The sequence below is a fragment of the Chelmon rostratus genome, chromosome 12 (genome assembly GCF_017976325.1).
Source record: "Chelmon rostratus isolate fCheRos1 chromosome 12, fCheRos1.pri, whole genome shotgun sequence".
Taxonomy (NCBI): Eukaryota; Metazoa; Chordata; class Actinopteri; order Chaetodontiformes; family Chaetodontidae; genus Chelmon; species Chelmon rostratus.
Genome location: NC_055669.1, coordinates 1159150 through 1185429, shown reverse-complemented (window position 1 = coordinate 1185429; position 26280 = coordinate 1159150). Strand labels below are relative to the sequence as shown.

General features: G+C 40.2%; 2 protein-coding genes across 2 annotated transcripts in view; one reads left to right on the top strand and one right to left on the bottom strand.

Moving 5' to 3' along the window:
• The window catches only part of LOC121614793 (potassium voltage-gated channel subfamily H member 2-like), a 46312-nt gene extending 28571 nt beyond the window's left edge, over positions 1–17741 (top strand). The window contains exons 7-24 of the mRNA XM_041948868.1: positions 18–190; positions 1025–1163; positions 2324–2434; positions 2650–2804; positions 5396–5637; positions 6669–6868; positions 8620–8707; positions 9350–9514; positions 9651–9772; positions 9856–9927; positions 10666–10765; positions 11728–11806; positions 11933–12060; positions 12149–12410; positions 14287–14534; positions 14629–14679; positions 14784–14842; positions 17541–17741. Coding sequence (XP_041804802.1) covers positions 18–190; positions 1025–1163; positions 2324–2434; positions 2650–2804; positions 5396–5637; positions 6669–6868; positions 8620–8707; positions 9350–9514; positions 9651–9772; positions 9856–9927; positions 10666–10765; positions 11728–11806; positions 11933–12060; positions 12149–12410; positions 14287–14534; positions 14629–14679; positions 14784–14842; positions 17541–17741 — 2595 coding nt within the window. The remainder of the gene's footprint in view (positions 1–17; positions 191–1024; positions 1164–2323; positions 2435–2649; positions 2805–5395; positions 5638–6668; positions 6869–8619; positions 8708–9349; positions 9515–9650; positions 9773–9855; positions 9928–10665; positions 10766–11727; positions 11807–11932; positions 12061–12148; positions 12411–14286; positions 14535–14628; positions 14680–14783; positions 14843–17540) is intronic.
• Positions 17742–20381: 2640 nt separating this feature from the next.
• On the bottom strand, positions 20382–26010 carry tmem70 (transmembrane protein 70). The gene is made up of 3 exons (XM_041949590.1): positions 25754–26010; positions 24490–24589; positions 20382–23006 (listed from the first exon to the last, which is right to left on the bottom strand). Exons 1-3 carry the CDS (start codon positions 25928–25930, stop codon positions 22561–22563), a joined length of 723 nt encoding a protein of 240 aa, XP_041805524.1. The 5' UTR covers positions 25931–26010; the 3' UTR covers positions 20382–22560.
• Positions 26011–26280: the final 270 nt, after the last annotated feature.

The following is a 26280-nucleotide window of genomic DNA, read 5'->3' as shown; positions in this document are numbered from 1 at the left end:
AGTGTTTCTTCTTCTAGGTGCTATCGCTGGGTGCTGATGTCTTACCAGAGTATAAGCTGCAGACTCCAAGGATCCAGAAGTGGACCATCCTTCACTACAGTCCTTTCAAAGCTGTGTGGGACTGGGTCATTCTGCTCTTAGTGATTTATACAGCCATATTCACTCCTTATTCTGCTACGTTTCTACTAAGGTTGGTGAACATTCACGCAGCGCTGATACTCACCTGACCTGCATGAGTTAATAATGAAAATGTTCCAGTGCTGTCCTCTAAACTGCTGCCATAACTAACAGGATGATGAAGATGGATATTTTTAACCAGATAGCATGGTACCATGTCTATATATACCTTTTGTCTGGAGGGACGTTGTTGAGGTATATCTCAACATCTCAGCAGAGACTAGAGTGACATGACTAAGAAAAACACAACAGAGGGCATAAAATATTTGACTTTTAAGTGGTTATAACATAATTTGATGCTGTTCATTGTTGATTTTGCTATTGCCTGTCTTTTGCATTCCTTTTTGTGTAACTGTGTATGTAGTTTTCACTCTGTGCAGTTCATTTATTTTTGGTTTTGTTTTGTTTTTTGTTTTGTTCTGACCTGCAAAGGGACTGCAGTTGTGAATTAGCTTAAAGCTATAATCTGGTACAGTGCATCAAATGGTGACATTTATGTTTGAGCTGTATACTGTCCCTTTCAATTAAAGTAATTTAATATTGATGTGGATTAAACTAACACTGTAAACATACTTTATTCATACCTTCAGTTTCTTGTCAACTGGTGTGTAGGAGGAAATATCCATGCACACTGTCTGCACACTGCACACTGTCCTTTTGCTTGCAGGGAATCTTTACTGGAGACACATTTCTTTAAGCCTCACAAGGCTTAAAGAAATGTATCTTTAACCACCATTATATGCTGTTAATTTTGGGGTCTAAATAATTTGCACTGTCACTGCCATGTTTTGTTTTCAGTGGATTGATTCCTTGAACAAAATCCTTTTTTTGATGTGTTTTCCTGCAGTGATCAGGAGGAAGCAGCCATGCAGACCTGTGGTTACTCCTGTTCTCCTCTCAACGTGGTGGATCTTATAGTGGACATCATGTTCATTGTTGACATCATCATCAACTTCAGAACCACATATGTTAACTCCAATGATGAGGTAAAGTCATCTGATTGTCTGATTAACTGACCTGCTGACCTGCTGTGAATGACTGTCGTTTCAAAGCAAAAAAAGAGTCTGTCTTTTAGAATGCTGTCAGACGCGGATGCAAACAGCGTAATAGCAATAATCCAGATTTAAACTGTAGCACATTGTGACATCCAGTTCATGTTTTATTGTTTTGTTTTGTTTTTTTCACAACCGTGCCTTAATGTGTCTGTGCAAAAGCCAAAAAGCTTTAAATAGCCATGGTAACTTGACCTAGAGGACATCTACATACTGTAAATCATAAGTTGTACAGTATGTAGATATCCTCAAATATATAGATTGAGCTATTGATTGCATGACCAGGGATGTATGTATCTCTGGTACAGCTTAGTCGTACACAAAGTTATTTTGCATTATAGATTATTGTGCCGCATTGCATTCTCTGCTGTACTGAACTGTTTTTGGAGAAAATCTAATGTAACATGCACATAATTATGAAACTGTCACAAATATACAAAGTGAAATGGCTTAACTTTTCACAACACAAGCCTGCATTCACCCATTCACACAATGGTAGCTAGGCCACCTGCTCATTACGAGCAGTAACACACTCACACACTGATGTACAGCATTGGGAGCAGCTTGGGGCAGTATCTTGCCCAAGGAAATTTCAACATGCCAGCTGCCAAAGCCTACCAACCTTCTGATAAGTGGATGACCTGAGCCATAGTTTGTTGCCAATATTTGTCTATTTTGACTCGGTCATCCTTGAAGACGCATCAAACAGGGTCACAGCTCAACAAAGTTTTCATCTCTTTTATTGTCCCACCTGACAGCAGCAACCGCAGCATCACTCTACGCCATGGTTTCCTGACTGCGCTCTGGACAGAGCACCTGATTGGTAAACACTTGGGAAGCTGTGGGAGATGTCACACTAGACGTGACAAAAAAATTCTGACATGCTAAACTTTTTGTTAGGGTGTCGTGGGGCGAGGCAGACGCTGCACGGCAGGTCGTTTAGCATGTCACACTACATGGTTCCACACACCCGATCGTCTTTCACAATCGGCCACGATGCTGGTAATTGGTCGGCCACGACACAATTACCTCAGAATCGGGCTACATTTGTGTAGTCTGATCCTGGAATTACTGCTTGTGTTTTGTCTGTTCAGGTGGTGAGCCAGTCTTCTCGGATTGCAGTCCACTACTTCAAAGGATGGTTCCTCATCGACATGGTGGCAGCCATTCCCTTTGACCTCCTCATCTACCGCTCAGGAGAGGAGGTGGTTAGGGGAAGTGGAGAGGGAGAGGTAGGGAGGAGGGAGGGAAAGAGGAAGATGAGGGTGGGGCAAGAGAGATTGGTTTGGGTAAAAACTTGGACAGTAGGAAAGTTTGCAGGAAAATGAGAAAAATTAGCTGTATTGTATATAGCATTGGTTTTTATTTAGTTGTAAGTCACATTGTCATATTGCCGCTGTCTGTCTCCTCCTCCTAACAGACCACCACGCTCATTGGCTTACTGAAGACAGCTCGATTATTGCGATTGGTTCGTGTAGCCAGGAAGCTGGACCGTTACTCAGAGTATGGTGCCGCTGTTCTCTTCCTCCTCATGTGCACTTTTGCCCTCATTGCCCACTGGCTGGCCTGCATCTGGTACATTACTTTATTTTTCACTTTTTGTTACTCAAACTCTATAAAGAACATATGTCACACAGAACATGGGTGACATAACAAAAACCAAACATCCATTTCATCACTCTTACATTGTATAAATAAAATCTACACTGGTGAAGTACACTAAAAAGTTTTATTAAACATAAACAACAACAACACTAAATTAAGACATGAAGTGAAAAGGAAAAATTAGGATAAAATAAACAGACACAAAGAGAAAATAATAATAATAATAACCTAAATAACAATAATACCAAGTTAAGCAGCAGAATGAATAAAACCACTGAATATCAGACACATACTTCCACAAAAAGTTTCACACAAAATTTCCAGCAGAGGAGTAGTTTTCCTTTTACTGGAAAATGATTCCTTATATGTTTAGCGGGGCTAATCTAATCTGATCTGCTCTGCTCACAAAGAAAGGTTTTTAGATTTCAGCAACACTGATTTTAGATGAATTGCTCAGAGTGGCAGCTCATCCGAGTCTGCAAGGTTAATGATATTCCTAGATCTATGATTCATTTATTCTGGTTATGTATCTATTATTGCATATTGTCTTATGGGAAAACTTGTGGACCAAAAGCAATTTTGCTGATCATCATAGTTTCATAATGAATTGTAGGCTGAAACCAAAATGTGGCTCGACCACTAACCTGTTAAACTAAAGACTGCTCTTACAAATATTTTGGGCTTCATATTGATATTACACTCAGTCGGAGGACCTATGTTAAAAGTCTGCTCCAGACTGTAACAGAGGGTGGTTTTTTTACATACACCAAGGGTCTATGGTGTGGAGCAGGATGTTACTCTTCTGCCATCTTAGTCTTTCAGAGTATTATAAGATATGGGATAACAGCCTGGTATGGCAACTTGTCTGTACGGTTGAAATAACAGATTTCTGTCCTCAAAAACCACAGTGCACAAATAAAGGTAGAGGGATTCTGTATTTAATCTGAGCCTCTAATTTGCCACTCATATATCATCATTTGTACAATTTGTCAATTTAGCATTTTACAATGGAAATGTATTCGATTTGTGTGGATACTCTTAGATTAGTTTGCACCTTTAAAGGTAAGACCAAGTGCTTTCCAGCAGATGGCAGTGTTGCAACATTTATAAATCGCTGTTAAACTGAACAGGAAGCTGAGCGCTGTCACTAGTTTTCTGCTTATGAACAGAAGGGTGGCAGCAGCATAACTATAGCTGCTACCCTGGAGGAGTATGTCCTCCTGTGACTTTTGATCATTTACTGTTTATCATAAAGGTGTCTTTATTCACACTTAAGTTATTATGAAAAGTTCTTCGGAGCCATAACTTAGCAAACATGACAAGTAGGCAGCATCTGAGCTCTGCCTTCAGGAACAGGCAGTCCTTTGAGCCAACTGCTTGTCTATCAATAATAGAGTGTGCATTGCCAGACCTAACCCAACAACATGCTGCCATCCACTTTTAGAACAGGTACGTATAACGTTTAGTTTATTATTCAGCATTAGGCTCCTGTTAAAGATGAGTAGATGTGACATTCCAGGCCAAGGGAGTAGTTATTGGTGTTTATTGTTCTTCCTGCCCATTGACACAAAAGCTATGTTTACATTTATACTCATACTGTACACGATTAGAAAGCGAAGAGTCTCATGAATCCATTGATGCAAACCATTTCTGGATAAAATTACAACATGAGGCACAATAAATGCCAACAACAGAGAACAAGGACTGTAAACACGGTAGCAAAATACAGCTGGCATCATGAAAAGCTACAACCAGCACAAAAATTGCATTGGGGAACACAAAACAGCAAAGTTAACAAACTACTCAGTTCACCATGATGGCACAATGGGAAATGTGTCTGCTTATGCTCATATTTGTCCAAAAAAATAGACTTGCTGTGTAAATGAAGGTCGTGGTTACGCCCCTGAGACACAGCTGAAACATGAGGCTGCATGGAGCTGGTGTAGACAGCTTCAAAGACTAAAATCAGAGCTGTGTGACATGTGCAAGTAGGAAAAACATGTCAGATAAAGCTTGTTAAGGCCACAAAGACCAGGTCATGCCGAGGCTATAGCAGTTATACTGTATTCTTAGTCTCCTTTGAATCTGTGTGCTCCTGTGAGTTAAGTCAAAGCTGTAGACTGTGAATTCAGATTTCATTTTTTTTTTTTTTTTTCTGGATGGATTGAAATAATTAAATGTATGGATGGTACACAGACCCAGTGACACTCAGTGACAGTAAAGGCACCTTACTGTAAAAGCCTCCTCAGGACATAATTCAGACTGTTTGCTCCTGTTAATTTTAAAAGAGGGAAAAATTCATTGCTCATCCAGCGATCATAGACAGACTTATTGCATTTATAAGGCTGTCCCCGCTTTGCTGTAGTCTAGCTAAAAATATTTTTTGAAGCTTTCAATTTTTTTATTTTAGAAATGACATTGTTTGTGAATAGTAGATTTGTTTTCTGTGCTCAGCGTTGAAAATAATTTTAAGATAAGCATAGGAGCCATTGTTTGAAACGCTCCATCACAATGTAGTGTGTATAGAAGGATAATCTGAAGTATTTGTCTCCTTGTCCCAGGTACGCCATAGGTAATGTGGAGCGGTCAACCTCAGCTGGGATTGGCTGGTTGGGCACTCTGGGCGACCAGCTGGGGAAACCATACAATGACTCCATCACTGGGTCAGGTCCTTCCATTAGAGATAAATATGTCACAGCTCTGTACTTCACCTTCAGCAGTCTAACCAGCGTAGGCTTCGGGAACGTCTCCCCAAACACCAACTCTGAGAAGATCTTCTCCATCTGTGTCATGCTTATTGGCGGTGAGTTTTTTTAAAACACTTGTTCGGACTTTTTGGCCAATTCAGGATAGGAACAATGAACATATCAGCATAGTCATAGTGAGAAGTGTCAGACTGCAGGAGTATTACAGGACCAAACAGCTGATCTCACATCTGCGAACGAGCCAGTGAATGTGAAGCATGATTGAAACAGTTGATCAGCTCTTGCAAGCATGACTCCAGTGTCTGTCTGAACTGACACCAGACTTCATTTGGTCCTGGTATACTTCTAAAGGCCCTGTCACACATGTAGTGTTGTTCATTTGGTCTGGACCAAGGAAAAAAATAGAAATTATTGGTCTTTACTGGTCAGAAATCTGGGTGTCACCGCTATTTTGGACCACATTCCATAGTCCATGTAATCAACTTCACACAAACTGCCTTTTAGCACTTTTAGCAAGAAAATACCAAGAGTATGAGGCTTCTTGTTTGAGGGAGCTGTATATATGGGCTTATTTCTCGTCAGCTGGGCCATTGCAGTGCACCCCTCAGTGGTCTAAAGACATGTACATTGCAGAAATGCAGAATCATTACAAGAGAGAACAAACTGGATCATACCACACCCATCCTCTGAGCTCTGCGTTGAATCCCGGTTAGTTTCAGGATTGATTACAAAGTTTTACTCCTTCTCCATAAAGCCCTAAACGGTCGCCCGGGTTGACAGGAGGCAAAATTGCCTATTTTAAGTTTTTTGCTACAGTTCCTCCCGGTACAGCAGGTGACTGTAGCGGAGTATGGACATGTATGGACATATTCTCCACTATTTGGTCAACAGATCAGTGTTAAATATTGCAGAGCAGAATGCGTCTAGAGGACATACCTGGGCATAGTCCAGATCGGGGCTGCTGCGTTAGTAAATCTGGCCCTCACTCTTTCACAGGTTTTTATTGTTTGCTTGATTCTTTCTTTCTTGTTCTCGGGGCTCTAACGAACCAAGTGACAATCAATTATTAAACTTCCTGTTTGAATAAAAGGTAAATGACGTGAGGTCTCTGTTTCTCTCTCTCCTTAAGCTCTGATGTATGCCAGTATCTTTGGTAACGTATCAGCCATTATCCAACGGCTGTACTCTGGTACAGCACGCTACCATGCACAGATGATGAGAGTTCGAGAGTTCATCCGCTTCCACCAGATCCCTAACCCCCTGAGACAGCGGCTGGAGGAGTACTTCCAACATGCATGGTCATACACTAATGGGATAGATATGAACGCTGTGAGTATGACAGTGTTCAGAGAACCGGCTTGTTTGCTACATGTGTCACTTTGCTTAAGATTCCAGACCTTTCCAAAGCTCCTACAATTCTATAGCTGTTTTTTGGGGGGAAAATTATGAAAATAGATCCGATTGGATGAATTGTTTTGGAATGTGCACTACTAAGACACTTTATCTGCTGACATAACAAGGGTCTTAATGTGGGCCCTGCTGCACTACAATAGGTTTGCTACATCTGTGTCTGCTTTTAAATCCATTTTGAAAACTTTTCCCACCACTGCCTTTTTATTAGTGACAATTTTATGTGCATAATTGTAGTAGTAGTAGTAATAGTAAGTTAGTAATAAGTTAGTATCGTTTTATATATTATTATTTTATTTCGATGTGATTTTATTTGTTATTTAATGTTTTACTTGGATGTTATTTTTAATGTTTTACTTTAGTAGTACCTTGTAACCTTCAGTTTTAGGACCCAAATTTTAGCACAGATTCCTACATTCATTTGTATTTCATCATATTTCTGCATCATGTAATATATTAGAATAACTGTCAGCAAGAGCAGTCCATTCGAGGTGCAGTGGAGCAATCAGGGAGTAGGTCACATTTTCTAAGTGCTTCCTGTCTATTTGCTTCTATTTCACACCAATAACCACTTACTTTAATACCCACTCATCCGAAATTAACACGAAGTATTCGTTGGCACTATTCTGACAAAGAAGGATGAATAAATTGCACAAAAATGCTGAACAGGAGAGCCAGATTTAAGGAAAAGTGTGACACATGTCGGACCTAACGATTTTACACAACTGCCTTCCCTTGTGAAAACCCTTGAAGCAATGCCACTCACACAGAAGCAATTTATAGGCTTGCCGGAGGGGAAAATATCAAAAATGTTTTTGGCGATCTACTGAAAGGCACACTTGGTTTTGTCACTTTTGGACCACACACACAGAGAGTGAGACAAACCTCCAAGAGCAACAATACTCATCTGTCATTGTTATCAAGGATAACAGTAGTACAAGGAAATTCTCCAACGTCCACGACAGGCTGAACCGTCACATACCAGGATATGCTGCTACATATTCTCCCTGACTCCACCCCCTCAGTCTCCGAGAAGCTGACATCATTCACTAATGTGAGACGTACACTGTGTGGGATAACAGCTGAGAAATATGGATTCATACTCCCAGCTCAGTTAAGAGTGACACTACCCAACAAAGATGAGAGGAGATGTGCTGAGGAATTCATGGTCTATGTGACCCATAACATGACTTTAGTGCAAATTAAGAGGAAGTAAATGTGAATTAGACTTTTTCGCTGTTAGTCCAAATCTGCCTCTCTGCGTAGCTGTCTTTGGACCTACTACGCTGTTGTTTTTGTGATTTAGCTCAATAACTTGCCCTTAACATTAATATAAAATATCTTGGTTATTAAGAATATTATGGATCTACAACATACTGTACCTACAGTAAGGAACGCAGCCACAAATTGTTTAACCCTACCATATTTCATATCCAGTGAGGTGCTGCGGTCCTCACTGCATGTGGTCAAAACAAGCCATAAGCAGGTATAACACGGCCCGGTTTTAACATACACAGAATGCTCAATTGTGATTCCATCCTACATTTATGTAAACATGCAAGATTACTTCATTAAGGGATTGTGTTTACAGTTTACACTGGTCTTCAGTCAAAAAGGATTCACACCAATTGGTGTCTGAGTTGTGTCCTCCATCCCTACTTCTCATGCAGGTTTTAAAAGGTTTCCCAGAGTGTCTCCAGGCAGATATTTGTCTTCACCTCAACAGGACTCTGTTGCAGAACTGTAAGGCTTTCAAAGGTAACACTATTTTACACCACACATGTGGATGTGTTATGAACACAGTGAGTTACCCTGCGTTTACAGTGGTGCAAAGGCAGTACATGTACTCAATTACTGTAAAAAATACAATTTAGATTTTTGGTAATATTGTTCTTGTACGCCACTACATTTATTCTGCAGTAGTTACACTGCAGAATGATATTGCCCAGAAAGGGTGAATGGATAGTCCATAGAACTGTGAAAACTGTCCACAGTGATGTCTATAGACATTATATTCACCTCACTGTTGTTTTGTCGTGGAGGAAGAAATCTCTGATAACTAACAATTTTAATCTCAAAATCTGGATAAATGAAAAGAAAACTTGTATTAATACTGCAATATTTTAAAGTAGAGGTGCCACCCCCTTATTTGACAGAGGCTTACCTCCACCACAAATATTTTATCGCTTTTAAGTGTGTTCATGGAGATCTGCGAATTCAACATATATAACAGTTTTATAAAACACATTTTTAATACAGGAACTGAGATGCTGGATTTTTGACACTTCTTGATTAGGTGGGGTGTAAATAAACAAATAGAAGGATAATTATTTTAATTTTAACAATCTTAATTTTTAAGTGATACACACACACACACATTGTGTTTATTATGGTGTCTAGGATCCACTAAGGGCTGTCTGAGGGCCCTAGCCATGAGGTTCAAGACGACCCATGCTCCACCTGGTGACACCCTAGTCCATGCTGGAGACCTGATATCAGCTCTGTACTTCATCTCCAGAGGATCCATAGAGATCCTCAAAGGAGACGTGGTGGTAGCTATACTGGGTAGGTGCCTGTATTAGCCATACACTCCATAAAAGTAGCCCAAGTGAGACTCAGTAGAATTGTAACAATTTTCTAAGCTGCTCTCATCTTCCATGAATGAACACATCAAGAATCCCATGTTTGTCTTCTTCTCCAGGGAAGAATGACATCTTTGGGGAGCCTATAAATCCATATGCTCTGCCCGGAAAATCCAGTGCCGATGTCAGAGCTCTGACCTACTGTGATCTCCACAAGATATACAGGGAGGATATGCTGGAGGTATCACATGTTTCCTTGTCCAATGTATGTCCATCCAGCTTCTGAAGACGACTTAAATGATTTCCTGTTATTTGTGTTCACAGGTTCTGGACATGTATCCTGAATTTTGTGAATATTTCTGGTCCAACTTGGAGATCACCTTCAACCTCAGAGATGTATGTTACTCTTCTTACAGCTACACAGGATGTGTCCGGATTTTCAGTTTTGACTAGTCATAATTTAAATGGAGATATATTTTTAACTGCAGGCTCAATACAATGCAAAGACAAAAGAAACTTCAGTTGTACAGTAAGAATGTAATTACACTTACCTCATATTAAAACATTTTACCATTTACATATAATTACCGACAAATATTAAACAAAATTTCATAAATGAACTGTGGATTTCTGTAGCTTAATTTGTGTGGCTAACAGCTAAGCTAACAGATCAAATTCATGTTAACCCAATCTTTCTGTGGCAGGAAATTAAGAGTCGAGTTACACTAGAAAAGAGCTGGTTCTTGTGACAACGACTTCTGAAGGAAGTATTTATAGCTGACCCGAATGGCCACACTGGAAAGAGAAGTGAAAAGTGCACCGTCACAGAGAGGGTGGGGAGGATACGATGTTTAAATCAGGGGATAAGACCTCATATTTTCATACAGTCTCCCATGGAAGACATTCATATTGTTGTATTTGGTGGTCACATGAAGAGTGACAGAAATAACTGCAGTTCGCTCCCTCCTTTGCTTCAGACACCTGATCAGTGACAGCGCTTTACAGCCCTGGTGTACCACCATCTTAAATTGACCATTTCACAAACAAAATATTGAATGAAAAACAACTGTAGCTATAGTACATGATTTTTGTTCTCTTTACCTTGGCAAATTCTTCCCTTGTCTCTGTCAGCAGGTGAATAATGAAGCAGTAGATTTTCTTAGTGGACAGTACTCTGACTGTGAGGGATTCATCAGACCACAGATGAAACACAAAGTCTCTGCTACGCACACAGGTAACACTTCACACATACAAACATCTTGTGAGGATAGATAGCACCTGCAGAGATGCACTGCCGTCAAGCTGAATCAAATCACAGAGGTGATGTGGCTCTCATACCTTTGGGAAATTCTTCTTGCTCCAAAGCAGTATATCTTACAAAAATACAAGGTTTTCATGTGACACACATTTCACATGTGGAGCACCACTAACATGTAAAAATATTTCCATAAAGGCACGTGTGATTTCCAGATTGTTCACATGTACGACACCAGATACTCAAACAACAATTTCACTTCGAATATTACACGTGAAACACATTTCAGCTGTGATGGTTTCACAGCGTATAGGCACATGTGGTTTTCTGACAGCTCACACATGTATGAAATATTTGTTTAAAGGACAATAAAATAGGACATTAAAAGTATAACAACTATACACACAGTACAAATTTGTTAATTGGCATATGGTGGTGCAATAAATGAAAATCTGAACCTGTCGCACCCTTTATTCAGAAAGCGGTATCGCTGACCAAAGGGTAGAATGTTCAAAGAGGGGAGGGTACAGATTAGCTGAGTTGGATTTTAGGAGGAGGAGGCAAAACCAAACCAAACATGCTTGTTAATAAATACATTTAATCATTTATTTTTTTTCTAATCCTCACTTCTCATTCTTATTTTAACCATTATTATTATTGCACAGCCTTTTCTAGAATATGCCAACTTCACATTACACTGCACACGTTGAAAGTTTGTCGCATAAAGAGAACATAATGATTTGTTTTGGACTTGAGCTCGATTGCGAGAGCAGATATAGATTTACTTTGACTACCTTTGATGTTAAATTTCTATTCCATAGCTGCATGATTATTTGTTTTTATTCATCATTGATTTATTCATTATCACCAAGAACTCACTTCTGTGAACTTTGTTAATATCTTCAGTTTACAAGCTCATAATGATTGTGTGTATCTATCAGGTGACATCATCTCAGTGGGGAGACACAGTAACTGGGAGCAGCATGACGACCACAACAGAGACAACCACAAGCACACACTGTAAGACTTGATCCTTTGCTCCCTCCTATAAAATATACATTAGCCAATTCTTGGTCCATACTTTCCCTATTAGAAAATAAACCTCTGAACTAAGTGCCTCAATAGATTTGGCCCTGTGTTATCCAGTGACAATGAAGAGGAGCATAAAGGAATGACCGGCCCTGCTCACGCCTCCATGATTCATGCTGCCACCACAAACACTACAAGGTACCCCGAGACTGACGTGAGAGAGAAGACCTGTAACCCTTTCACAGGCAAGTGTTCAGATTTGTTCAAGGCACATGTCATCAATGAGACAGCAAAAACAACCTGATCACTGCGTGTCTGTTTGTTGACCACATGCATTCACAGGAGTGTCCCACATCTTCACCTCATGTGGCTCGGACAGTCGAGACGAGCAGCGATACCAGGAGGTGCCCTGCTCCCACAGTCTCCCCTCACCTCTTCCTCAGCCTCCCTACCAACAACTCCCTGACATGCCCTCCTCTTCCCAACATCTCTCCAGCCCTTCTCATCTCCATCCTCCTCCTCCACCCTTCATCGCTTGGAGGCAGAGGGTGACGTTAGAGAACAGGCTGGAGGCACTGCAGCAACAGATATGCAGGTGAGTCACAGGGCTTTATCAGGACCCTTGCTCAACATTTGCCTTTTATTTTAAAGTCTCAACAACAAGTTTCAAACTAGTAGACATGTCAGTACAAAAAAATGGAGTGGAGGTTGAACCAAACATGGTGAGCACAGACACAGCCAGCGTCTTTATTGTGCCACAGTCCTCAGGACAAGACAACATGTGCTCAGGCTGTCAGCAGCACGGAGAGCAGGGGTTTGTCCGTTCAGTGTTGTGGTGACGACACAGATTATATTCTTTTGCAACAGCAACAGTTTCGTTGCAGATGAGGCAAATAGGTGACGCATTTCAGAAGGTTGGCGTGATAAATGCGTACTTTTCAGTCCATTCATCATTAAAGAGTCGCTCTTCTGCATCTACTTTTCATTTCATGGCCTTTGAGAGAGCCGTTTCACCTGTGTTAAGAGGCCTTTTCCTTCCACTAACTGATGCTGTACTAGCGTTGAAGTATGACAGCCCCACAACCGAGGCTTTGTTTCAGCTGCGTTTGTTTTTAAAGTGCTCTATAAATAAAGTTAACTTCAATTGAGTTGAGGCAAAATATCTCTATCACTCCTGGTGGTTGACTGTGGTATAGGTGATAGGAGCCTGACTGATAAAGGCTAAAAAGTTTCAGTTTTGTAATAAAATAATATATATATATAAACAATAAACATCAAATAATAACGTTAGGCCAAAATGCGATTATTATTTAATTTTACTTGAGTATCCAGCCCCCAAGGTGTCTGTCCAAAAAAATTCTGGCCCTCCGACAAACATAGTGTAAGGGGTGGGTGCACTTCTGGTAATTCCCTTCTATAGTTATATCTAAAGAGTGCATAGCTATCTATACTTTGTGTTGAGGCCAGAGCAGGTATGATCATTTATGATCATTTCATTCTCACTGAGAAAAGACAAGACAAGCTGGGGATATATACAGTTTATGAGTGTGGTTCATTTCCAAAGTTTAACAAGACCCAAAATGTCTCAGTGCATGCACCTAGAAAACTCACATAGAATACAATATAACAGTGTCCATCAATTGGACACCCTGATCACCCTGTAGCTACAGAAATTTTACATATCCTATTGATTTACATGCTTAATTCTAGCTAATGCCAGGATCACACTCCATATGTTTTTTGTCTTTGACAATTGTCACTGCGTCAGATCTAATGATCACAGTGCCTTGAACTCTTGGAAGTGTCGTGGTCGGGTGACTGGCAAACCTACATGTGCGACCCAGATGTCATCAGGGAGGCGGGTGAAGCAACTGTCAATCAAACTGGCAGAAGCATTGTGTGTGATACTGGCAGAAAAAAGAAAAAAAAACAGCAAGTGGTGTAAACCTCTGCCCACTCAGTCATTATGTATACATCTACTGGGTAGCATCAGGATAACAATTACGACAGGTTCAGCAAGTTTCACATATAGTCATGAAGATATTTTGGCTTCATTTTCTTCAAACTTAATTTACAATTCCGATATGACACAGCAGAGAAAGAGAAGACTGCATAAATGTTTCAATCCCTGGCCTCGGCAGTCTGCATGTCATTGGGCAAGATACTGAACCCCAAATTGCTTCTGATGCTGTGCAAATGCTTACTAAGCAGGTGGCCGAGCCATCATGTATGAATGTGTGTGTGAATGGGTGAATGAAGACTTGTGCTGTAAAAAGCGCTTTACCATTTCGCGTTAAGCAGCAGCTTGTGTATGGAACAGACTTCTTAACTGCTAGCTGTATTTTCCACACTCACTCACAGTCACTGTACGATGGTCGTCTTCACTCTGGTATGTCTCTAATAATGAATAAACTGTGTAGACTTCTGTATAAACTGATGGAGCTGTTTATTTGGATGTGTGTATTTTACAGGTTGGAGTCTCGTATGTCAGCAGACATCGGGGTCATCATGCAGTTGCTGCAGAGGCAGATACCGATGATCCCACCTTCCTACAGCACCCTGACATCGACATCTCACACACTTCCCTCCCCCATCCTGTACCCCACTGCTGCTTCCCCCACAGACAAGTCACCAACCACCAACCTCCATCAGCAACAGTACAACAAAAATCAAGATGAAGTCCTTCAGCAACTTCCAGAATCTAACTCCCATGATTGTGGTTCCTCTGTCCTCCATTTTTCTACCTCACTCCCTCTCATCCATGCCTCAGCACTTCACACTTCTTCATATCAGTCACTGTTCTGTTCCCCTAGCTTACCCCAGAGAACCTCTACCTCTCCACCCATGCCTCAAACCTCCACCCAGTATTCCTCCTCTGTCCTTCCTCAGACTAGAAATCAGTGTGTGTCTTCCTTACATTCATTGTCCCTACCCTTACCCCTAACTACCCTAACCCCCCTGCTTCCAGAGAAGCTTAAACATGTGGCCCTTACTGCCAGGACAAGGAGCTTAGGCTCTGTCTCTCAGGTACTGTAAACCATGTAACAGCATATCAGATGAAAGTTTGTCTCTTTCACAGGAGAATGGGATAGTGAAAAAGATATTCAGTGGAGTCCCACTAGTTCAACTATCTATGGAACTGAGTCAAGACAGTCAAGAAAATCATGAGATCCAAGTCAGGATGGAATGGAACTAAAATATAAGACTGAAAATATATTTAATTTGGTGGGAAATTAGGACCTATCCAATGTCTTAATAAATCTAATGTACTGCCAAATGTATAGAGAGAACGAAAAAATGTAAGTGCATCAATGACCAATTGTTCACCAGTAAGGTGATTCCAGGTGAGGTGATTTCTTTCTCTAAACAGTGACATTAATAAACTCAAACACACACCCCACACTTTAGTCAACAGACGGTGGCAAATGAATGCTAGAGGCTGCTTGAATGTATACAAAGAAAAATGAAAGGATTGGAATGGGTATTGCATGCTCATTGGTATCCTGGTAATGATTGTATGATGTTGTGGGATGCAACCTCTAAAGGGCTGAGCAGGTTTCTGATCACTGTCATGTACAGGTGCATCTTAGCAGTTAGTAAATTGCACAACTGTATAATGTAATGAATTAGGTAAGTGTGAGCTACAGGCTGAAATGAAAGTAATAATCTGAGAATAAATATGTGTGTACAATAAGAAACTACCAGTAGAAATATAGGTTCAGACACTGTGAACAAAGAGACCTAAATTCAGCTAAAAGATTCTGAATGTTAAAAGAACAATGGAGTCAGAACATATGCCCTTTAATCTGACATTTAAATAGAAATTTGTCATTTTAACAGTAAAACCGTGCTTTTTATTTTCATGGCAGAATTTTGAATATCTCTAGAAAGTCTCTTTGCATGTCCATCACGCAGAACCTCGCCAATCATACACCATCACAACACTTGATATTGCCTCTTGTGGCCTCTGGAGTTCTCACAAAGAACCATGGTCTCAGATGCAGAGGTGCTGACTCTTGTCCTGACCACATGACACATGACCGCTAACTGCCACAGTGCATGCTGAAGGTCACAGTCTGATGAAACCAACAGAACCACATCATCTACAAAGAGCAGAGAAGCAATTCTGAGGTCCGCAAACCAGACACTCTCCTCTCCCCAGCCGTGAGTTCAAAATCACAAACTGACAAACAAACCTGGCGTAGCCCAACTCCCACTGAAAACATGTTTGGCTTCCTGGAGAGAATGCAGACACTGCTGGTTATATAAGGACCAGATGGCTTGCAGCAATGGCCCCCAGTGTGACACTCTGATAATTGGAGCACACATTCTGGCCCCCCTTTTTAAAAATTGGATGACCCAGAGTGCCAATCCAAAAGCACTGTCTATGACCTCCATGTGACACTGAAGAGGCGTGTCAGCCAAGACAACCCAACAACGTCCAGAGTCTTCAGCATTTCAGGGCAAATCTCAGCAACACCTGGTGCCTTGCCACTGAGGAGTTCCTTAGCTACCTTTTTTCACCACTCAACAATGTTCCCAGATCCCTAGTCAGGGTTAGCAGTTCTCCTCCCCTTCTCAGCACAGCCTGAGCCAAGCTTTGAAACCCCTGGGCCAACAAAACATGAAAGGCCACTACCATCAGTTTTATAACTATCTTCGCTGCTGTCCACCAGCAAGTTCTTAGGCTGCTGCCATGACAGGCACCGACGACCCTCTGACTAGCTGACGAACTCCTAGCAGCCACAATGGAGGCTTGGAATATGGCTTACTGTGATTCCACATCCCCAACCTCCCCAGGAATGCATAAGACCTTGCAGACATGGGCCTCAGTCAGATGTTCCTAGCTCAGCCTTACGACATGTTTGGGTCTGTCTAGCCACCGGGCGGTAATCAGCTCCTCTCTTCACCTCAGTGTCCAAGACATACGGCCCAGATCTAACGATATGTATGATATGTAAATCTGATAGCAAAGCACTGCACAGGTTCAGATGGGACTTTTAGAAATTACTGCTTATGTATTTATTATTATTACAGAGGACAGGAAGTACACAGAATTTGCATTGTTGCTCGTAAGATGTTACTGTAACTAGCTGCTTCAACTGCAAGTCTTTCTGTCCATAATGTATAATGTCATTTGCTTGCATTGTATATATTTATTACTTTATTGAAATTAACTGAGTTTGGTGGAGTGGAGGTTGAGTTGGCTTTATTTGGGCATGGACATATACAGTATGTTTTTTTTTTTCCTTTTCAGTTTTATTGACCATTGGTTGTTCGTATTTGTTGGGTATCTTCAGGATTTGATATACAGTATGTGTTTATTACCATGGCCTCATAGCTATGGCTGGTATATAATTCAGACGGATTATGTGTTGATACGTGTTGGTCTGTGTGTTTGTCCATATGCTCAGGGAATAAATTAATATTATTTCACCTGAAAACTAAAAAAGTTCTCTGGTTTTGGGTCTGGGATGTACCCCCTGAATGTGGGCATACTGGGAAGGTTTCCAACACACCAACCCACATGTTCAGCACTCAGTTAGTAATATGAAATCAAATCTAATTTTGCCTTTATTCCAAAGAACAAATGCACTGGATGAGAATCAGCGGTATTATTATTATTATTTAATGTCCATATTTTAAATCAGAACTACATTCACAGAGACAGAGGCTTCTGTAGACTCCTCAGTTTATTACCTTACTGTGTGTCTCTCCTTTGTAGAATTCCGTCACAGATGGGGAGGACGAGTCCTCCAGACTCAGACCATCTGTTGACAGCCAACACCTCCTTCAGCCAATGCCTCCACAAGACAGTCCCTGTCAGTCAGAGCTTCACCTCCAGAGTGGAATCAGTCAGTCAGACGATGGCCTGCTGAATCTTTCACCTGCTAAATCCAACACAGAAGCAGCATCTAGGCAATGAGAGCAGCACGGGAGCCAGCTGTGCCTGCTGATGCCTGCAGATCCGCCATCATTATTGAACAGCAACTAGCTGAATAAGCACTACAGTTCAAACCCAGGAGGTTAGCTGGGATGAAGAGGACTGGTATGTCACCACACTGCAGAGAGTTAACTCTTTTGTGAACATACTTTTGTAGGATGAGGTGGCATTGATTTATTGGGATCTGTCAACATAATGACATACAGATCACAATAAATGACCAAAACACAGGTTCATGGATGAAAGTCACGTTAAAACGCTGTTTCTTTAGGTTTTTGTTCTTGTAGCATTGGTTAGAAATAGTTATTATAGTATAGGTCCAATATTCACTCTCATTTTAGCTCTGGTTTGGTATCCACCACCTCCTGAAAGAAATGTACCAAGTAGCTAAAAGAGAAGGAGATAAAATGTTCCTCACAGCCTGACTGAACTTTCTCTGGTTTGTTTTGTTAATATGACATTTCTATCACAGCAGCAGTGGAAAAACAAAGTTTTTTCTGGGTGACATTATTCTTCATACCTGGCTCCTGTTTCTAAAAGTCATTTCATGAGGAATGTTTCATTGAGAGCAGTGCTCTCTTTCTTTGACAGGGTCCTTTTCACACACACAGTTTCACATTCACACCTCAGTCTAATCTGTTCAGCTAAGAACCTTACAGCCACAAACCTGCTTCTTTAATCTTGAGGTCACCACTGCACCATGTCACCCACAACTCTTTTGTAAGACTAATGAAGTGTTGGGATATTGGTAAAACCTGGTCAGTGCTTCTACACTCTGCAACCCCACAGCAATGCTATAACCTGACCCCTGACACCACTGTACAGAAGTGTACATACAGTAGCTTGAGTTATAAAGTAGAAATCTTTCTTACCTTCAAAGCTACCTTATCAGTCACATCATTCAGTCCAGTGTAAAAAAAAAAAAAAAAGTTGTTTTACATACTCAGCAAGATGGTATGCAAAGTGGAGTGCACACAGGGACTTTGCAGTTGTGTCACAAATCTTCAGGCAGGCATGTGTGGCACAGCTGTGGAGGTATATGAAGAATAAATGTGTAATATAATGAGTGAACTCAGAAAAAACAGCAATACCTAACAGGTACTGTACATAGGGTGTAGATCCATTTAGTAATGTTAGTAGTAAACTTGTATCAATGTGGTGCATTTCTTTAATGGACTCCTTTCTTTAATTCCACAGTATAAGTAATTAACATCTGCTCAGTCAACCTAAGAGGGATTTCAGAACAGAGGCTACAAAGCAGGACATATTCTGAAAGTTCTGAGTGAACGTAACAGATGATGCATGTTGTCCCAGACTGTCTGCATGGAGTGGAATAGACTGGGACAGACACTTGGAAGCTGAACAGTAGAACAGCTGCCTGAACAGTCAGGAAGAGGCTGTTCAGGTGATGGTGTTCTGTGGTCTATGTTCCAAAAGATACCGTATCATAGAGTTTGTATGGAAGGATTTTCAAGGCATATCAGTGTGTATCCAAATAGAGAGAGGGAAGTTTTGCAAATAGGTCAACATACAGCAGCATGGTGGTAAAATTACTCTTGTACTTTTACGTGAAGACAATAGTGAATATCCAACAGTTAATGACCTAATCAAATGTGCTTATAACACTCAGCTTTTCCTTCAAACGTGGATACAGAACTATATATACCAGCTAGCTACTCTATAGATACTTATTCTGTAGTGTGACTTCCTCTGTTCATAGCTGAACACTGGTGTACCATACTGCATGCTGGGATATTCGGACTAAAATGTTAAATTGAAAAGTATTTTGCTCTCTCCTGTTACAACAGTTTTGACTTTTGTTACAACAAACATTTAACCGCCCTCACCATTAAAACTGTGTTGTGAAGTATGTGAAATAACCTGTGTCATTGTTGATTCATGTCATTGTTGGCTTGTAAACACTTCATGTCAGATAGTCCAGAACAACGTCCGCAAGGAGAAACCTTTCCCCTTTACAAGTGTTCATGTTCAGTGAAAACTACAGCCAGTGCTAAAAAACATCATCATGGCATCATTAAAAAATCACTTCATTACCATGTATAGTGTCCATGTGGTGAAATAAAGAAACAGAGATAGAGGTTGTGACAAAGTTACCAATAGCTATTGATATGGTATTTATGAATTTGATTATGTGTTTGATTATTAGTTAACTGGCTTTTTTTTATTACATTAGTTTTTATTTCTGTGTCTTGGAAAATTTTGTCACTTCCCAGATGGAAAAACTGCCATGCATCAAACATGAAACATATTAGTATGTTTCTACTTTATATGACTATTTATGTATTTATTAAAACATTTAATTTATACGACTTATATATTTTATTTGTTCTTCAACTTAAAGGAATGTCATTCAAACTATTTTGTTCAGTTGAAGATTTTTATGAAATGTTTAACGCATTACTGACTCAAGGAAAATCACTTAGCTCTCAGATACATTTCTAATGTCCTTTCCAAGATGTGCACAGAAATTTCTACATTTGAAATATCAAAATCTGGATGAACAACTTTAGATTCTTTAATACATCTCAACACAACAAATGTTTATCGCTTTTACTGAGTTACTCGTATATACTCAATCATTGGTATAAACATGATAGGAACATATTTTTTACATAAAAACCATGAATAAGAAGTACAACATGACTTCATCTGGGTTTGTATTAAAACGTTATCGAGTGAAATCCTCTTAAAAGCATTTAAAAAAAACGGATGATACTGAAGAGCAACATTAAGATCACCTTCAAACTCTATGTTCATTCTGAGTTACTCTTTCGACAAGTATATTAGTTTAACTTGTCTTTTCTTCCCAAATGCTTTGTACATTAGAAACATTAAAAACAGGATGAATATGAAGGACAACTTAAATTTCTTGTAATATTTTATCAAGAGAAAGTAAATGTTCATTTTCATCTTCTCTTATAGAATGACTCTTATTTTGACAGCAAATGTTCATGTGGATTTTCTCTCACTGAGTTATTTATTGTAACAAGGGACGGTTGTTGTTTGGGGCTAGCCACCACATTAAACAGAGGATGGGTCCAGGTCTGCTCTTCATTTATGCCATGACCAGTGAAACTGAAAAGATGTTCAGCTCATTCAAGTTTGAAGAGGGGGAGCATGAGCCTCCAGTCCAGTCCACTGGAGCTGTAGGTCACTACTGTTAACGTCAGGAGACCGTGAAGGGAGCAACACAGAAAAGGAAACAACCATCCCTAAAAATGTCCACAGCTGTGGTGTGGCGGTGTAGCACCCAGCACTATGATAAAGACAAATGTCCCACTGTTAGGAATACATGTCAAAAGTGAAATAAACAAGGGCGCTGGGCATGAGTGCGTCATGCTTCAATACTGGATGAAGTCAGAGAATATGAGACAGTTTCTGTGGCAAGTCAGTGAGGCAGCAAGCCCAGACAAATGGACTGCTTCTCTCGACAACCTTTAACATAGATATATGTGACTGTCATCAACGAGAAGACACTGCTGACACTCCCTAAAGCCTGTAGAGTGGGTCCTGCACTTGTTATTCCTGCTCCTGTTCTCCAAAGATCTACCGTCCTTCAGAGACTGCACCTCTTTTTCCAATTCCTTGATGTACATGGTGGTTTCTTTTATATTGTCTTTGTTCACATATGTCCACCTCTCTATTTCCTTGACGTGGTCAGCTAGTGTTGACAGTGCTGTTTGTATTTAAGCTAGTGCTGGATGGGTATTGTCTATTTGTTTTGATATGTCTTTGTGGCTTTCACAAATGGCCTACACAACTGCTTCGAGGGAAGGATTTCCCCCTTTCCAGTTTAGGTTGCAATCTTTACAGAGTGCACACAATGAGATATCCGTCAAACCCAAAAGGTTGTCCTGTTCCATGCATCAATAGCAGAGGAGGTTTGGTTTGGAAGTTTTAGGAATGCAAGTTTGACAATAAAATGGCAAACTAAAATAAAATAAACTATTGAGGCGAACCCTTTGCATATCCTTCCCTGTCAGCTGACAAGGAAAACCTGTTTCAATATTAGAATGGGCACCTAACTATCATATTAAGACCAACTTGAAAAATTGTGACAGATCTTTTAAAACTCCAGCAGATAAAACAAAAATAATTTGCATGATGGTCATGATAGCCCGACATCAGTGAAACAGTGCTTAACACACTGCCGGGTTCACCTTTTTTAATACCACTGAACTTTGATTTGTAAATGCATTTGTTCTTCCTAACAGTATAAATCCCTCTGGCACATTCAACGTATTCAGTTAAAACAAGATATTTCAAAACAGGCTTCAGTTTATTAGGTACTGAGGAAAAACTCATGTATGTATTAACTCCACAATCCTTTCTGCTGATTTATGCCAGCTAAACTGTAAATGGCAAAAGTATGGCTTCTTTTTTCACATGAAAAAATCCTCACAGTAAGATCACGAAAACAGTGTTTTGGAAAACTGCCAACTCTGGTATCACATGAGTCCTGACATCTAGTCCTGCTGAGAAAGCAGAACAAAAAGATTTCATGTTTGAAAAACTGAAGATAACATGACTGGAACTTGGTTCATGTCCTGGAAGTCAGTGAGTGACTCATTTTTTCTAATATTAATGAAGTTATAATTTATTAACATGATGTATAATATTGACAAAAATAATCTGGAAGTACAGCTGAGAAATGATTTTGATTGAGAGGTCCTTCATGTACGTTCCACCCAGGTAGAGATGGGGTGTATACTGCGCAGTTTGGAGTTGTGGATATAATTCATATAATAGCACCACACTAAACCCGTTTGCAGTCCCTCCTTCAGCTCTTGTCAGGTTCGTTCATGCTGTCTGTATTGAACCTGAAGGGCTTATCATAGCCCATCAAGTGGTTGTAATCTTGTGGGATGGTGAATAGGTCTGGGTTTACCAGCAGCCCCATGTGGTCAGCGTAGAAGGTAGTGAACATCTTGCTGACAGGTGGGACCCTGACCTGCCTCTGGTGGAACACAGTCTTTTTTTCAGTGAGGAACACGCTGTATGTGACGGCAGTGTAGGTGTCACTGTCTGGGTGGTGATACAGGCGGATCACGTAGCCCTTGGTGATAAGGTGGAGGAGGATGGGGGTGAGGAAGGTGAAGAAGCCAATGACTCCACAGAAAGCAGCCTGTAAGGCAAAGCTCTGGACTCCTAGTCCAGTCTTCAGGAGGATTTGGGGCATGAGGAAGAGGCTAGCCCCGCTGGTGCTGTAAGAGAACAGCTTCACCCCTGACAAAAGAAGATTCAGAGAGCACAGGTTACCAAACGGAGCGTTACACTTTTCATACACAGCTATCATCTGGCATATATCCATTTCATCCAGGTATTGCACCCATTTCCGTCAGCATGAGGTTATTGTAAATGGCAGTGAATTTTGTTAATGATATTTAGTCCTGCCACTTTATTTTTGTGCTTTTATTTTGTACTTTGCTACTTCCTGTTTTGCGGAAGCCAGGCTTCTTGCTCCCGTCTCGGAAAACGACATGCACACGTTGCCCCAGAGTTGGTAAAACATGCAAACGAAATATTTACTTCTTGTATGCTGTGTTGGAGCTTGTAGAAAGTTGTTTTATTGTGGTTCGCTTCGTGTTTTTTGTGTGTTTATATATCTTGTGTAAGGAGTGTTACCGCCAGGTGTGTGTGGAAGACAGGCTGCTGAGTTCAAGTTTAGCGCTCTTGGAAAGCAGAAGGAGGTATGATGAGACTAATGGTGTATTCCTTGGGAAACGAGTGTTTCACTGATTTAGAGAATTTGTCATTATTTTTATTTACATATGAGCTGCAACTCATTACTGTTTAAAAACTGATTATTTCATGTAAAATTCATGATTTGAGTTTACTAAACATGATTGTTTATTAAGTTAAAATGTGAACATGATTCTGCATTATTTTCTGAAATATAACACCACGGCATTTGTATTTTCGTCCGTTTTCATAGTTTTCACGTGGCATAAGGTGACAGAATGTGTCGAAAGCCAGTGGTGAGAAGAGAGGAGAGAATTAAAAGAACACCAGTCGAAGCTCTCTGCGTCTTGCGTGTTAATTCCAAGTGGACCGCTACAGTTATTGTAGCCCTCACTGTACAAGAAAATTCCAATAAACTTACAGTTTGATCCAGCAACTGAATCTTTATATGACTGTAAATTAGGTTATAACGTAGTATCAAATCTAAAGTACCTAAAGTAGCTACTTTACCATACTACTTTACCAAAAACCATAATGGTCGACACCTACTTTACTTCATGGATTCCATTATTAGACAAGATGACAGATAGTTAAATTAATTCATAAAAACGATCCAGAAGACAAGACCACATTTAAAAAGTATAGCGCTACTAAAAGAGCACTATTATCTCTGGTCAGACTAAAAGAGGAGCAGCAGTTTATGATTGGAGCTTTCAGTTTAAGTTTTGGGTCGAGTTTTAGGTCTTTGGAAGGTTGTACATCGGATGTGTTACTTGATCTAAATGAATATGGATGGATGTGTGCCCTGGATATGCTGTGTACACAGGAATGTGTCCACACACAGATTGTGACTGACAGGCACTACTTTCATGTCAGGGCACAATGTCATATACTGTATACCTCGTACTATGCTGGAAAGACTAGCAATCATTGCAATCTTCCTACTACTGAATTGTCTTGTAATTACAAGTGGTATCAGATAGTGATCAGGTGTTCTTTCAGATGTAACACGGTGGAAGTGGCTCACCTCGAACAGCGCTGCCCAGGCTGCCAGTATAAATGAGGTTCTCATCCTCGGACCGGGTCGCCTTGGACAGACAACGGGTGGACAGACATGGAGACTGCACCTACTCAAAGACACAGCAGAAAAACACACAATAAAATGCTGCTCTGTTTAAAGTCTGTGAAGAAGTTGAGTAATGCATTCATTTGGTATATATTATCATTCTGCGATGTGTGTATGTGAGACAGTTTGAAACAGTGCTAAAGTGAGTATGTGAATCTAAAGGCCTTTCATCGGGGGAAACGCATGGAGCCAGAATATTTTCACATCTAACTCTGGAATTATTTCACGGGAACATTATGACCGGAGAGACTAATATTACTGCAGAACGGAAACCTGTGACTCCTGTCCATCATGCAGTGCTTCAGTGAAGTGACAATGAGGAAAGATGGTTTGAAAGAGGAGTGAAGGAACCTCCTTGGACACTTCGCATATTAAACTTCCAATTGCAAAATTAATATGGAGGACAAAAAACTGTTTTGGACCAGCATCAGAAGTCTCCTGTCATAACAGATGAGCTGATGATTGTGTAACACAGCGCATGATGGGAATGGAAGAACTACCTATAACTAATAAAAACCAAATGATTTTGTATACTGTCGCTGCAGGTCCAACAGAAATAAAGAAAACATTGAAAATCCTTGAATGCTTCAATCCTCAAAGCCTTATTGACTTGCTTTATTAACGTTTTCAGCAATTTGCAGTGGATTTCACATTAGTGTAATGAAGTTAGTTTTTACTTTGTAATATAAAGGCCCACAAAATGACTAAGGGGCTTTTTTCAGTTTTGATCAGGTGGTTTGTTCAGTCTTGTTTGCTCATTCTCTCAGAAGACATGGCCGGATTTAAATCCTAAATTTAATACATACAGCAATTTCTAAAGGAAACATTACTGAACAGCTTTTTACGTTAAATAGACCACCGTTTTCTAACAAGACATCCCTGCATCATTCCTACAAGACAAGACATATTCCTAAAATATCTGCTCACTTCTTGGTACGCCGTGTGGCTTCGTGTCATAATTTACTAACTAGACCCTATACTAAAATTCTGACGGTCATGTTGGCATTAGCAGTCGATTCATTCTAGCTAACGCTAACTTAGCTAATATCTGCTAGCTTCATTTACATTGGCCAAGTAAACATGCCCATTTAAGTATGAGCTTCTTGCTAACCCCTACGTATCTCCCAAGAAGACACAATGTCAGCGCGTAATTAAATAACGTTACCTTGTTGTTATGGTTGAGAAACGACCTTCTGACATTATTTAGCTGGTCCCCACTCACTACTCTGAAAAAAGGTATGGTGAACGGCGAACAATGTCGCGCAGTTGTGCTGTGAATGTTGCTGAATGAATGAGAAACAATACAGGGTCGTAATCTACGCAGGATATTTGCAGAAATCATAGTTATTTTCTTAGCTATCCTTCTCAATTAGCTGGCTAACTAACTGAATTTCACATAAGCTGGAAGTGCTCTTCTTCTTCTTCTTCTTCTTCTTCTTCTGTTACTGCTGCTCAATTTGCGGCAGACTCGACGCAGCAAAGGTGTATTGCTGTCCTCTAGAGGTCATTTGTAAAACTCCATTGAATTAATTAAACCTTCACGTGGTGTCCAGGGCCAGGCCATTACAGAACTGAATTAAAATGATCATGTAAACTTGAAAATGAAAATATAACTCCACAATAGCATGAGAATGTGTCATTTATGCATGTGTTATTTGAGTAAAAAATAAAATAAAAATGCAATAATCACAT

Coding starts and splice junctions, on each gene's coding strand:
- tmem70 (XM_041949590.1), bottom strand. CDS start 25,930: ATGATTTCTGCAAATATCCTGCGTAGATTACGACCCTGTATTGTTTCT. Junction 24,590..25,753: donor TTCTCAACCATAACAACAAG/GTAACGTTATTT, acceptor GTCTTTGAGTAG/GTGCAGTCTCCATGTCTGTC. Junction 23,007..24,489: donor CCTGGGCAGCGCTGTTCGAG/GTGAGCCACTTC, acceptor TTCTTTTGTCAG/GGGTGAAGCTGTTCTCTTAC.